The following is a 15,784-nucleotide window of genomic DNA, read 5'->3' on the forward strand; positions in this document are numbered from 1 at the left end:
AGAAAAAAAAGGAGAGGGGGGGGGGGGGGGGGGGGGAGAAAAAAAAATGGCAGCTCTAGGGTGTATCTAGCTGGTTATTCTTATCATTAAATGCAGAAAACATATTTTTTCCTCCTAGAAAATAAGTATTTACATGACCAGTGACAAAACAAGAAATATTTAATATTTTCCCATTTTGTTCTACTGTAAATATTTTTATAGCTACTATAAATAATAATTCTTTCTGCTGGGGCCTGAAAAAAAAAAACCCTTTGTTATTTTTGCAAAGCTGTTCAATGTGTTACATTCAAGGACATACTGATTTACAAGTGCTACATAATGTTGTCTCCTTCAATGACAGATACATAAAATATGTACTTGGCCTAAATTAAATATGTACCTTACCAGACAAATAACCACTTATGGATGGAGCATGCCAACACAGTAAGGCTATCATATGCAATAGGACAGTTTGTATGGTTTAGTTTTTCATAATTTGTTAGCATGCAGAAATGAAGCAGTTTTTTCCACTTCAGGTGACTTCTTAATCAGTGATGATTCAATTAATTAATCTTTTTGTAGATACAGTTTGAATGCAAGGTATCAGCCTAACTACATTCCTGAGGTAAACAACCTCTAATTGTTATTCTGTCACAGGGAAATTAGGGTCTGTTGCAAAAATAGTTCATAGAACTGCATAAGAAAAGAATACTTCAGTGGAACAGAAACTAACCCAGAAAGTAAGAATTAAGCAGAGGATGAAAGGCCTTGAACTATAAATATAAAAATGAAATTATTTGTTATCAGACAGCTAAAAATAACAATCATATATATTTTGATTTGTAAAGCTGTTGTTTAATAATAAAAGGAAAGTTGATATACCAAAGCATAACTGTGGAAAAGTTGCATATTATGGAAAATCAGGCAGTTCTGCTCTAAGAAGCAACTCTGAAAATGGTGTTTTACATCAAATTTGCTTAGTTTATGAGACATTGCTTATCCCGCAGTCAGACTGGTCTCTAAAGATTCTTAATCACCATCAAAAAACCCTTTAATGTCAAAATCACATTTTCGTTGAACTGGTACAGCCTCACAACCTGAGTCACACCAACGTCATGCTGCCTTCTAACAACACCAACTGGCTGAGAAGTCTATCACCTTGGTGGGAACAGTCGATACGGTGGAGGGCAGAACTGACATTCAGGGGGACCTGGAGAGGCTGCAGGAATGGGCTGACAGGAACCCTTCACGGAATCCAAGAAGGACAGAGGCAGAGCCCGGCGCCTGGGAAGGAAGAGCCCCTCGCAGCGCAACAGGCTGGGGAATGCCGGGCTGGGGAGTGGCTCTGCTGAAAGGGACCCGGGGCACAGCAAGAACAAGAGCCAGCAGCGTGCCCTGGCAGCAGAGAAGGACAACAGCCTCGCGCGCTGTATGAACGGGAGCATGGTCGCTAGGCCGACAGAAGCAGCTATTCCCCTCTACTCGGCCAACCACATCTAGCCGCTGCATCCAGTTTTGGGACCTCTGTACAGGAAAGACATTGGCCAACCACCACAGGTCCAACAAAGGCCAGCAGGAAGGCCGGGGGCTGGAGCACTCACCCTTTGAGGAGAGGCTGAGGGAGCGGGGCTCGTTCAGCCTGGAGAAGAGAGGGCTGCTAGGGGACCTCACAGGAGCCTCCCAGCATCTACAGGGAGGTCATAAAGAAGATGGGTCCAGGCGCTCCACAGTCATGCACGGTGGGAGGGTGAGGGAAAATGGGCACAAATTGAAAAGGGAGGTGCGGCCTGGACATAATACTTTTTTACCCCAAAGAGAGTCCATCAGTGACACAGGTTGCCCAGAGAGGTTGTGCATTCTCCACCCTTGGGAGTCTTTCAAGACCCACTGGATAAAGTCCTGAGCAACCTGCTCTGACCCCACAGGTGGTCCTGCTTTGAGCAGCAGGTACAACTAGAGAGCTCTTGAGGTGCCTCCCAACTTGAGTGTTATTATGATCATACGATATACCTGTGCAGTAAGCTGTGTTTAAAAATAAATTAAAATAAATTAAAAAAAACCCCAAACCCACAATGATTAAACCTTAAATACGTTTGTGTTTGTACACTTATACAATGTACTACATGTTTTTTTAATGTAATTGCCTAATTTCTTTTATTATGTCATTTATGTTTTACAAATAATGATTTAAACATTTTTTACTAATGCATATATATATTTTGTACATTAACAAAAAATTACATATTTCCTATGGAAAGAAAAAGAATGTATCTTTTCATAGAGGAAATGGTACAACACAAAGTCTTATCCATTTTTATCTAGAATTTTAACTTACGATTTTCAGAAATGTTTTCTAACTTCAGAAGTTCAGCGTTAGGGATTTGATAGTTGTAAAGCTTTGTACTTAGGACAGCTACACTAGCACCTATTTTGTCTAATGTTTGGAAAACACTCCTAACATTTTCATGTCCCTTGTCTCAGACATTCCCCCATCTCTCCCATCAGCAGTTCCTTCTACAGAGTACATAGTTGTTAATATTATTGCTAAGTTTATACTGAATTTCAGTAATCGGTGCTGCTTCATAACAACTAATGCAAAACCACTAAAACTTAAAATCAGTCAATATTTCCAATACAGTACTTTGTATCTTTGGATACCTTTTACATAGTTTAAATACAAATAATGCACATGCATGTTTCTTACAAGATCTGCAATCTTACAAGATGGTTATTAGAGAATAACATTTGGAATGTGTAATGGGCCAATATATTTGAAATTTAAAAACTACCATTAAATGCTCACGTTTATCATGGCTGGTATTTATTATTTATACTGCCCATGCATACTCAGCACTTGAAATAATGAAGAAAGTCTTTGCCTCAAAATTTAATATGTCTTGGAAGTGATGACACAGAAGACAAGTGTTACAATAATAAGATCAGGGCCTAGAGAGTTTGTCTAGTTTGGGCATTTGTGCATACCCTGGCATATTCCGTAACACTTTAAAACTCACCTGCCTTTTTTTTTGGTATATAAAATACATGTAAATACTATGTAATAATACATATTATACTGTATATAAAATACAGTAAGCAGTGAGTTAAAACTGGTCTAGAAAGTGTGTTTAAACCACGTGAAAGTTTCCTATGAAGATGTTAGCCGTGCTTCTACACAATTAAAGGCTCAATCCTTTAAACATTGAGAAGAACTTTCCTCAGATCTGATTAAGTCTTGATATTTGCAAGACTCAGTCCAAACACAACAAGCAGTGTCAGTGCAGACTCAAGCTATTAAAATTAAAAAATGAAAGGGCACTGATTTCAGATGTAATGAAACTTCAGTCATGTACATGAGCAGTGTTCAGGCTAGCCATTCCCACTGTAAACACACTTTAATAAGCTGCCATGTGCTACTCTGGAGTATCACTGAATTTGCCCTTATAAAGTGAAAATGTTAATACGTTATCAAATTTAAAGGCCAAAGGAAATATTTCTGAAGAGCATTCCTATAAATCTCTTCTTCAGCGTGCAAGCATGAAATATTTCAAATAAATGTAATGTTTTATTTTACAATTTCTTAAAATGAATGCTAAATCTGCATAATTTCCATTATGTTAGAAGCAAACACAAATAGCGCACTGAACAGGATTTTAAGTCCCAGTTTTCACCATCTGAAATAATTTCTTCTGGGGATAATTAAAACCATCCTCCTTATCTTTTTTTTTTTTTAACCTTAAAATTCAGAACTGACCTAAACCATAAATAAGAAATCTACTACCTAAGGTCAGATCTGCTCCTCTCAACTGTAAAGCCCTCAAACTCACCACCTGCTTTACAGAAAACACTAAGGCGTGTGCTACCATTGGCCATCCAAATGTTTTTGAAGAAATCCACTGAAAAATCGATTGAACACTCAGCCTGGAAATTATTTCCCATACCTACTCTATATGACAAGTCTCTCCAAGTATTTTTGTTTGGAATATGCCGCAACTTTTTAAATCCAAACAAATCAGAGTGGAGAAAGAAAAAAATAATATTACTGACTTATGAAAAATGAGCAAAATTGATTTGTTTTCTTTGTTTATTAATATAATCTATAAAATTACTTATCTCAAGGGTTTTTTTGGAGACCAGGCCATGTGATCGCACTAATTAGCACAGTATGTGCTATTCTGATTATTTCTAGAGCACCGATTCTCCACTGCTATATGTTACCATGCCTTCAAGCCAAAACGCAAGCCGCATGTTTTATTCGCATTTTACTGGTTGCTTTTTAGCTTAAGCAGAATATTAGAATGGTTTATAAGCCATTAGAAGTCTTTTAAAAAAAAGTTACGATTTTGGCAAGAGTATTCTACGTTCTTGCAACATGCATTTTCTTCATTCAATAGTTACCAAACAAAAACATATTAATGCAACACACCTACCTTACACCTAAAATAAGACTAGCTTCTCGCCTACTCATTTTCTGTTCAAATCCTCCTTTATAGTATGATGAAAGACTCTAAAACGAAGAAAGGGAAAACAAGCAATAATTAGTTTCATGTACAAGGTGCCAGGACCTAAATCATATTTATATGACCTCATTCAGAGCATTACATTCATCTATAATTTATTTCAAAGGCATGGAATGACTACAAACCAGATAATATGAAAGGACTTCTCCTGAGTGTTAACACATACAAAAAACAACTTAAAATTAACTATCTGTGTTTTTACAATCTTCTACTGCTAATAAGAGATATTAATAGCTACAACCATTAAAACCCTGCCTTCAGGCAAAAGAGTCCAGAATCAGAGTACATACTAGCATAGAGTGGTACAGTGTGTGTGTTGGGGAGGGCAGGGGAGGGAAAGGGGGAAACTTGTTTAAAACAGCTTTGGTACCACCGCAATGGAAAATGGCAGAAGTCACAATACTTTGGCATCCAAGGAATTATGGACAATCACTCTGAAGTCCAGATATTTCTACAAAGAAAGTAGGTAAAAACAACAGTAAAAGGATAAGAACAGATAAATATCGACTCTTCATCAGTATATTGTATGTTTTTTCACATGAAGGAATGTTACTCCAAAAAAACATACCGAGAGTTCTTTGAAGGAACCCTGAAAAATAAACAAAAAGAAAACAAAAAAAGGCTTAACCCACAACCTATATTTCAGGAAATCACTGAACTGGAGAACACTGGAAAGTAGCAGAGTATATGGGGAAATCCTAACCAATTTTGCCTTTACATCCTTCCCTAGACACTGATGACGATTAGATACAGGATCTGGGGTTAGTTTTTTAAACTCACTGGCATGTGAGACTTTAGCCACCGTTTTAAGAAGGGGAGAAAAAACACGAGTGGGCAAAGAAGATTAAAAAGAAGGAGATGGAAATGAAAGTAAATCATTACAACAATTAATTGTCATAAGGAATGGGTTGAAAGTATGTTTGTCAACTACAAAAAAAAAAGTTGCTGAACTACCACTGATGGTTAGCAGTGATCTCCTCAATGTAAATGTTTCTATAAGAAGAATTAGGGACGAGCCCGTTGCTACACAAATAATAGTCTAAGCTGCACAAGTCCCAGAGGCAGCAGGTGTAGCTCCAAGACAGCCTGCCTTTGGGAACTGGCACACAGAAATCACTCAGCAAGACTGAAGTTTTTTCCTCAATGCAAAACCTATCAACTGGGGAAAAATAAGCTTCTTTTGTTGCTATCAAAGGGAAGCCTGGCCTGAGAGCTAAGATTATTTTTAAGCGTTCCTTTTACCCCCAAGTAAAAATGTGCCTGGCCCTTAATAAAACACTTTTCTCACTAAACATATCCATTCATATTCAGTGAGAATTTTGCTTTACATTTACACAAACTCTCTCTCATGTAATTTCAGAAGCATTAAAGCATTTAAAGGTCTCTGTCTATGATACCTAAGCCAAGCCTTTAATTAATTAAGCTTAGGAGTGACGTTCACCCAAAAGCATGGTTCAGAAATACTTCACCTATTGCTACCATGAAGTCACACACAGCCACAGAAAAGATTTTTTGGTGTGCTGCTGTGATCTGAAACTAATTGTATCTTTCTTCTTCCCATCCCAAACCATACAGAAAATAACCACTACCGTAACACTACAGGTATCAAAGCTGAAGCAACCGTGGACGTGTCATGCCTACAACAAAAATCCATTGAGGCCGCTGCTACAGCTACAGGGTAGCACTAAACAGGTCTGTAATAGTGCACACCGACATTACAGGTTAGAGTATGTAAGACTAAGGGAACACACAGGGCTTCTCCAGTCCTCCAAGAGGAAACGATGCTAATGATTTAATGGCCACCAGATAACACCCTTGAGGAGGCAGAACTGCACAAAAATTTGTAACGATGCCCAACAATTACTACAGCCAGGAGAGAAAAGCACACTTTAATGTCCTCTGAAAGATTTTCCAGAACTTCTCCCAAAGCAGCTTAGGTGCAGATGGATTTCTGAAAAGGTTAATTCTTCTCTGCCCTTCAACTCTGGCATACAACTCTAGTACAGGAGGACACTGGTTCACTATTCATGTAGAGAAGAACAATATTTGAATTATCTCTAACAGCTCATCTCTGTTCTTGGTAGATTTCATCTAAAATACTATTTGAAATAAGAGAATAGGGAGGGATGGCTATAGGCTTAAATTCAGAAATACTTTTTCATGTTTTTAAAGCCTACTTCCTTGACACTGTTCTAACCTTGGGAAGCCTTGATTTGCTTCCCTTCCAAGAGGAATGAAAAAAGAAATTCTGTTGTCTGTGGCCTTTGGCACATGAGCAAAAACAGTTTTTTGAATTGGTCATCAAGAAAAAAAATTTCCTTCTCAGAAGTGAAGCATGTAGCAAGAATAATCAATTCTTAAATTAAGATCTTGATCCTAAACAGAATTTAAAGCAAAAGGAAATTAGACATAAAAGCCATTTTTCCCATTGGTTAGAATAAGGGGAAGAAACATTGAGTCTTCATTTTAGCAAACATCTTGGCAAATTTCTAGTTCCCTAATGAAACAACTTTTGCACGCTATTCAAATTAAAGCAATTTTTTTTTCCTAGTTGTAAATTCTAAGTCATGGCTGGAATGAAATGAAACAATACTCAAGATATTTTTCTGTTATGAGAACTCCTTGATGAGCGGGTGGTTCTAGACATTTATTAACCCCAGCTATTGCAAACAAATTCTGTACTGGAAAAACTATCAAAATGAGCTCTCCATTTCTTCATACTATTTGGGGTGAGGGGAGGGACCATCATTTAATTTACTTCATTTCCTTGCATGTTGTTGCTGTTTAGCAACTTATGGAAGTAAATTCTGCTTCCTAACAAACGCTATTAATAGGTTGGGGGGGGGGAGGAGGAAACAGAAAATGGCTGGATGTGCTCTGCAAATGTCTATTCACTCTTGCAAATTTTCACAAAAGCAGTCAGTTAAGAAAATCCAGTCCATTTGGACCATGACATCTTCAAGATAACTTGTCCTGGCATGGCACAGGGTAAGCATAATCACCGTTTCCATGCCAGGTAAGAGATTCAAAACTCCGTAACTGAGACCATCCATCATATTACATGAAGTAGTGAATTTTTCTGAAAACTCTATGTGTTGTTCCACCACCAGTACAGTCCTCCATTGAAAAGGTAACAAACACTGGGGAAAAAAACCCAAACCTACAATAACAAACTATTTAGAAGCTGTGTTATAATACAACCTACAATTTGCTAAGATCAACTTTAACTTCCTTAACTTCAGTTAGAAAAAAATTTATAAAATGGACTGCAAATTGCATTATTCTCTGGAAACTTTATTTTCAATGAAGGACAAGAGAGATGGTTGCTACCCTTACCTCTCAATTCAGAACTCTATGAGTCTGAGCAGAATCAGATCCAATAAGGTAAACACAGTGAAAAAATCTCTAATGAAGTGGTATAGAAGACACCCTTTTCTTCTGGAACACAGAATTTTCAGGATTGTGGGATTTGAGTATTTTGACAGTTCGTTTTGCCTAGAATTGCTGTTTCCATCTTCAATATCTTCTATCTATCTTTCAACCTTCAATGTCATTGATTCAACAAAGAAAGGTAATGAATGCTATTGAAATACTTCCTTTTTTTTAATTTCATATTTTAAGGACATATTAACATTATAATTAACAGCATTAAGGCCTGTCTGAGGAAGAAAAGCCAAATGACTACTTAGTGCTATGCACCTTCTACTGGCAACAGATTCTTGTCACTACACACAGAAACAAAACAGTGTCACTGGCATTTGCGACACCAGTAACAAAACTAGTCTCAAACTAAAAAAGCGCTTCTCTGGAAACGAGCATTATGACTTGTCATACAGGGGAAATGACAATGTTTCCTCCTATGTCTTTCTCCACTGAAAAAAAGATGGTAGAAAGCTTCAGGACTAAATTACAGCAGCATTTACGCTTCATATTTAAGAATATATATTTAACTGCCGTAAGTTAAAGTTAAATGAGAGGTAGAAATTCAGAATAAAACGTAACACTTTTCATGGCTGGAATGAAATGAAACAATACTCAAGATATTTTTCTGTTATGAGAACTCCTTGATGAGCGGGTGGTTCTAGACATTTATTAACCCCAGCTATTGCAAACAAATTCTGTACTGGAAAAACTATCAAAATGAGCTCTCCATTTCTTCATACTATTTGGGGTGAGGGGAGGGACCATCATTTAATTTACTTCATTTCCTTGCATGTTGTTGCTGTTTAGCAACTTATGGAAGTAAATTCTGCTTCCTAACAAACGCTATTAATAGGTTGGGGGGGGGGAGGAGGAAACAGAAAATGGCTGGATGTGCTCTGCAAATGTCTATTCACTCTTGCAAATTTTCACAAAAGCAGTCAGTTAAGAAAATCCAGTCCATTTGGACCATGACATCTTCAAGATAACTTGTCCTGGCATGGCACAGGGTAAGCATAATCACCGTTTCCATGCCAGGTAAGAGATTCAAAACTCCGTAACTGAGACCATCCATCATATTACATGAAGTAGTGAATTTTTCTGAAAACTCTATGTGTTGTTCCACCACCAGTACAGTCCTCCATTGAAAAGGTAACAAACACTGGGGAAAAAAACCCAAACCTACAATAACAAACTATTTAGAAGCTGTGTTATAATACAACCTACAATTTGCTAAGATCAACTTTAACTTCCTTAACTTCAGTTAGAAAAAAATTTATAAAATGGAGTGCAAATTGCATTATTCTCTGGAAACTTTATTTTCAATGAAGGACAAGAGAGATGGTTGCTACCCTTACCTCTCAATTCAGAACTCTATGAGTCTGAGCAGAATCAGATCCAATAAGGTAAACACAGTGAAAAAATCTCTAATGAAGTGGTATAGAAGACACCCTTTTCTTCTGGAACACAGAATTTTCAGGATTGTGGGATTTGAGTATTTTGACAGTTCGTTTTGCCTAGAATTGCTGTTTCCATCTTCAATATCTTCTATCTATCTTTCAACCTTCAATGTCATTGATTCAACAAAGAAAGGTAATGAATGCTATTGAAATACTTCCTTTTTTTTAATTTCATATTTTAAGGACATATTAACATTATAATTAACAGCATTAAGGCCTGTCTGAGGAAGAAAAGCCAAATGACTACTTAGTGCTATGCACCTTCTACTGGCAACAGATTCTTGTCACTACACACAGAAACAAAACAGTGTCACTGGCATTTGCGACACCAGTAACAAAACTAGTCTCAAACTAAAAAAGCGCTTCTCTGGAAACGAGCATTATGACTTGTCATACAGGGGAAATGACAATGTTTCCTCCTATGTCTTTCTCCACTGAAAAAAAGATGGTAGAAAGCTTCAGGACTAAATTACAGCAGCATTTACGCTTCATATTTAAGAATATATATTTAACTGCCGTAAGTTAAAGTTAAATGAGAGGTAGAAATTCAGAATAAAACGTAACACTTTTACTTGCCTTTACTTACTATTTTTGACTAAAAGATGAGTGCAGTTGTTGACTGTACATGTTATTTATTTAGGTAAGTAAACAGAAAGTGCCAACACTCAAGATACAGCAAGCAGGCATTTTAAATGATCGCTTCATAATTGCTCAACTTGACCTTACCCAAGTCATTTATTAGTGAGCAGGAGGAAAGGATAAACAGCACCTGGATTACCTTGTGTGACTGCAACCAACATGAATTGTGATTTCTATTGCAAACGGCAGGAGGAAGAGTGGGGGCTTACAGAGAGAACAAGCTAGCTTTTAAATAGGCAGCTGCTTCACAGTCTCTCAAAAAAAGGAGGTGATGAAGGACAGGGTTTGATTCTAGAAAGCTAGAGTAACCACTGAAAATTACAGTGACCAAGTTAGGCGCCTCAAACACCATAGGAAACCAGCAAAGTAACACTAAGCCTAGACACTAAATGTCACATGAGATGCTTTTTCCAGTAAGCATAGATAGAAGTACTGCCTGATTTCCTTTGCCGGTATAGTTTAGAGGGCAATATGCTGTAAAGAAACGCGATGAAAGTGCTAATCCACAGATTATACTCAGCAGCTTCAAATACCCAAACAAAATCATGTAAAGCCACTAAAATAAGAAGTTTGGACAATAAGCACTTATATAGGATCTTTGTACCTAATGTTTTCTCTATTGTTTTAAAGAAAAAATTATAAATAGGAAATAATTGATAGTTAAGGGGAGAAGAAAAAAAACTTGGAAAAAACTACAATCCAAGAAAGTAGTAGCTGTAGAGTAGTAAAGAACAAATAATCTTGGCTAAGAATCATACAAGGGTCTTAAATTTGGACTATGATGGTAGAAGAAAAATATTATCACTACCCTCACAAATGCAAAGCTGACAAATACATACAGTTGATTGGCAAACAGGGAGAGTTTTTACTGCATTCAGCAGATCTCGTCTTGCACTGAAAACTTGTATTTTCAAGTTCAGAAATAGAACAGCAGAAGAGCGATACTCTACTGGAAATCAACATACAATTCTGGGCTGTAAGGCAGGATGTGAAGGCAGACAGAGGATGCAGCTCCAGGGACTAGGAACACCAAGAATGCAGAAGGTCTTTGTGGTTGTTCATGAATTCTGCAGTACTCTGAAAGTCACCGTGGTAAAAATGAGATAGGCCTGTAATGAGCTTGGCTCAGCCAGTATACCAGTATTGAGGGGTACAGTTTCCTAGGAACAGACACCTCTCTGTGCAGTAGCATGTCATATTTCAATCTGTTAAAGAGAGCCACTGCCTGCTTTCTTATGTGAACATGTCTGAATTTAGATTCTCTAGCCTGTATCTACAAATGGATAGAAGAAGAAATGCTGGAGTTAAACTGCTGGGGAGGCAGGGTGAAGATTGAAGCACTCCCTACTCTGAAGCCACATGTCCTTATTGCTAGCTACTTCTAGCAAGCCTGCAAGTCAGGCTGTATCCATATCACGTGGAAGCAATTTAATTCACAGTACCTAAAGTCCCTTCTGCTGTTTTGGCAGGCAACTTGGGAATCTCTCAAAAAATTACTTTGAAAAGGAAAAAAAAAAAATTGGTGTTGGTCTCACAACAGCAATGCAATAGAGGGACAGAGAGCAAAAACTGATCCAGGAGCACCGTTTCTGGCTGATGCACATCGCAATTAAGAACAAGTGTGGACCAGCCCCAAGAGGACAGCCCATGTTTCAAGCCTTTACCTCCCCAGTAAGCTTGCATTGATCAAGCTTGCACCTTCAGCACATCAACACGAAGTACAGATGGCAAATTAATCTGGACCCTAGCATCTGTCTATATACTGTAGACAGGCTCTGTGTTGCAACCGGTTTCACATTAATAGGTACAATGTTAATGATCACTTTTTTAAAAAACCCTACCTTTAATATATTTTTCAGGAAATAATAATCTGCAACAACTACTCCCCAAACACCCTCACCCATCAGCATCAAGAGGGGAACTGTATTCCTTCCACTGTGGATATGTGTTCACAGACTATGAACTCTGAAAGAACACACTGCCACAAGCAGACATCTACCTCATTGGGAATTACTTTAATCAAACAGGAATGGAACATATTTATTTATTTACCAGAGGACAGTATAGCCACTGAAGCAAAAAGTAAATGCTCCCGAATATTCCCTGCATATGCTCCTCTCACAACACTCCACCTCTTCATTTTTTTACCTCATTATATTTTTAAATCTGTAGGGCAAAACAAAGAACAAAAACTTGGTTAAAAGTTCAAATTAGCTGGGGAAGAAAAAAAGACAACTCATGTGAACAAGAAAACAAGCTCCCCTATCTCTATGGCAACCTTTCCTAGAAGTTTATCAATTTGTCTTCTTGATTTTCAACACTGTATCTGAAAGAAAAATGACTAAATTCTTTCATTTTTAGCTTCTTAAAATGAAACCGCATGTCATCACTTTGTAAGCTCTAGGAATTAGCTATTTTCTCACAGCGCACTTCAACAATTTATCATACACTTACTAGCAAAGAGTTCTGAAACATGGAACATCACCAGGAAAATCAGAACTGTTTATCAAACTCACAAACGTCTTTTGATATAGCTTCATCCACAGGGATTTAAAATATACCAGATAATATGCCAAAACATACACAGTAAGGAGCACACATATCCTAGAAAAAAAAAAAAAAATCTAAGTGGCACTTACCGTATTTAACATAAAATGTCTCCTTTCTAAATACTTGAAATATAAAATCATAAATTTAACATAACCTCTAAACTTACAGAAGTTGAAATCCTCTTTGCTGTCTCTGTAATTGCCTGCTCCAATGGTTTCCAAAGGTGGAAAGCATAACGACCTGAAAAAGATTGAAGTTAAATGAAATTATAACCAACATTCACTAAGAGGAAAAAAAAAAGTCTCCAACTTATATTCATCAGCTTACAGCAGAAAGAATTTTGGTTTAAAAAAAAAACAAAACAACAACAAAATCCTTCATTGTTAATCTTTTTGTCTCATTTATTTGCTGTACAGCACTGTTGTACTTTACTGCTTTTCACGATGTCCCTCAACAGCCATTTTTGGATCCTGCCCAGCCAAAGTCCCACACTAAACTTGCTATGGTTTACATTTTTCAATCTTTGTACTATTGGGGGAGGGAGGGGAAGAAGTTCAGTATACTTCAACTAAAAACCTAGTCATGGACTGCAAAGATCCATTATGTTTGCTCACAAAATAAATACATTTAAATGCATTTCAATATGATAAATGAAGATATCTGCCTTGTGAACTTTCAGAAAAAGGGCAGTATGAAACATTAGCTTTGGATATACATTATTTATTAAATCCTCTTCAAAGGTTATGCCTTCAAGAACAGAAATCTATGTACTACATGTTTCTTGCTGTGATGTTTTATGCTTAATCACACATTTTGTAAGTACTGCATTTTTTATTTTGTTACAAAGAGAGGATCTTCTGGGATTCAGAGCCATTCAACTCCCCACCGGCAGTGAACTTCTATAGCTAGGAAAGGCTAGAGGGAACTCTATTAGACTGCATTCTCAGAAGTACAAACCAGGCCTATCAGCTTCTGAATCAAGATTTGTGCCATGTTACTGGAGGATTTTCCCTGTAAGTCCCCTCTCCCCAATTATTGTTTTGATTAACTATTCATTAGCAACGTAACTTGCTATTATACACAATGGAAAAACTTTTTATAAAATGTCGCTCTGCTTCATCCAAATAGCATCTTGCTTTCATTCTTAATATACACAATGTGTCCATAGGTTATTTTAGTCATCTAAGCCTGTGCCTATGTTAACACAGAAGTTAAAACCACTGTTAAGAGTATCACTGCTGAAATGCTGTGATGTACTAATATATTACCTCACCTTCTTAATGCTTTCTGTTACCATTTCTTTGCTAGCTGCCATTAATTCTCCAGCTCAACCAGCAGAAGAAATTCAAAGAGCATTCCCCTTCTGCTTCTATACAAACACCAACTGCTTAATGGGTGTACATCACCAAAGATCTTGTCTTTCCTTCCCCTAATCAAAGAAACAACACAGCTGTACCCAGCAAACACCTGCTGAAGTTTGGTGCAACTTGTTCATCTATTGCATCTATTCTTGGTGGATGCATTTGCACATAGCTGACCATGGTTGCTTTCATATGCTGAAAATAATGGAAATCGATCTGTGTATTTCAAAACCAGAACAGACCACAGTTATTTAGTCTGAGTAACCCAGAGTATAAATCATGTTAAGCCCATGCCCTGTGTTCAGACTAGAACCTATTTTTCAGAAGAACATACAGTCCAGATGCAAAGAATTCAGGTAACAAGCAATGTACTATGGGAACAGTTTAGTATGATAAATCACTGTAGCCACTAAAACCTATTTTTCTCTATTTGAATTTGTCGAGCATCACCTTCACATCACAAGATCCTGTTGCACTCTTCTGTACTAAAGAGCCTCCACTTGCAACATGTTATTAAATAAACAAAGTAAACTTTTCACATTATATTTTGCAGACAAAAAGCAGATGGAACCTTTCAGCTGCTGCCCATAAAATTAGTTTCTCCAGCTGTGACTTTTTGAAAAGAATTTTGGAGCTATGTCAAGGATTTTGAAGGGACAGGAACTATAACGGGACACAATTCTCCATAGCACTCTCAAGCGACCTTTCCACTTTCCAGTATTTATATTCATAAAAGCTTCATTAACCCTTTGGAAACAGCAGCTCGCAAGTGACAGTTCTACACTCAGCCGGTAATTTAGCTTACCTGCAAATGCAACAGTTGCAACGCCAAGTCCAACTGCTATCATAGTTCTGGCCTAAAGCAGAAAAACAGGAATCAGAATAACATGCAAATTCTAATTTGAAATATATGCACCTTTTACTTTAACAGCAAGTACTTCTGATGTCAGACGTGGACATTTCATGTATAATTTACAAGAAAGATAGAAATTCGTTGTGTATTCCACAGGCTACGTTAGATTTTCTAGTCCAGTCCCATTAACCCATGCCAATGCATCAGGTTTAACTTGGAACTACCCGTTAGCAAATCAGTGAACAAACACCGACAAAGCAGCTCACAGTATGTAATGATAAAAACACAAGGCAGATAACTATTCAGGATTACTTGAAATTATCTGTGCAGACTAGTTCAACACAGTACATAACAGAAAGCATCAGTTTATTACAAAAGCGTGAAGAGCTAAAAAAAAAAGAAAAATATTGCTTTGCAAAGTCCTTCACTGGGAATCTCATCATGACATTGCTTGAAAATGGTATTGGAATATCAACTTAAACGCTACGGCCACAAATGTACGTTAATGTCTTCCATCTTTCACACTTTGACTCGTGGAAGCCCCAGTAAAGACATGAAGCCCAGTAACCTCTTTTCATTACTTAGTGTCAATCACTGGCTGGACTCTATCTTATAGTACAAATATTTGTAAATAGGCAGACTTCTGACAGATTTCAGTGTTCATTATCAGGTAAAATTCACTTTAAGTCTAACTGGGCTCTTGGAACCAAACCCACAAAACAGACTTGAACATCTGATTCAGACAACAGTAACTCCTACTTTTTACTAACTCAAAACCCCCAGCTTAGGTGTATGTATTTTCCTACGCAGTGCTTGAAGAAAGTCAGGCATCTCAAGAAGGACAATAAGAAGTATCTCCATGTTGAACAAGAAGCTGCTGAAAGATATCTAGTAAACCTTGAAGAAGGGACTGACTTCTCACACGTCTGCAGAATTCAAGAAGAGTAATGAACATTGCAAGTGTTGGGGGCATCTCTCCGCTTCTGAAAAGCCTACATGTAATCT

The 15,784-nt window shown here is 37.3% G+C and overlaps 1 protein-coding gene across 1 annotated transcript in view; it reads right to left on the minus strand.

Annotated features, from left to right (window-relative positions):
• DNAJC15 (DnaJ heat shock protein family (Hsp40) member C15) overlaps positions 1-14,779 on the minus strand; it is a 20,231-nt gene extending 5,452 nt beyond the window's left edge. Inside the window, exons 1-3 of the mRNA XM_019471111.1 lie at positions 14,732-14,779; positions 12,732-12,805; positions 4,407-4,483 (exon numbers count right to left, since the gene is read on the minus strand). Coding sequence (XP_019326656.1) covers positions 4,407-4,483; positions 12,732-12,805; positions 14,732-14,774 — 194 coding nt within the window. The 5' untranslated portion in view covers positions 14,775-14,779. The remainder of the gene's footprint in view (positions 1-4,406; positions 4,484-12,731; positions 12,806-14,731) is intronic.
• Between the last annotated feature and the right edge of the window lie 1,005 nt (positions 14,780-15,784).

The sequence above is a fragment of the Aptenodytes forsteri genome, unplaced genomic scaffold (assembly GCF_000699145.1).
Source record: "Aptenodytes forsteri isolate BGI_AS27 unplaced genomic scaffold, ASM69914v1 Scaffold172, whole genome shotgun sequence".
NCBI classification, from domain to species: Eukaryota; Metazoa; Chordata; class Aves; order Sphenisciformes; family Spheniscidae; genus Aptenodytes; species Aptenodytes forsteri.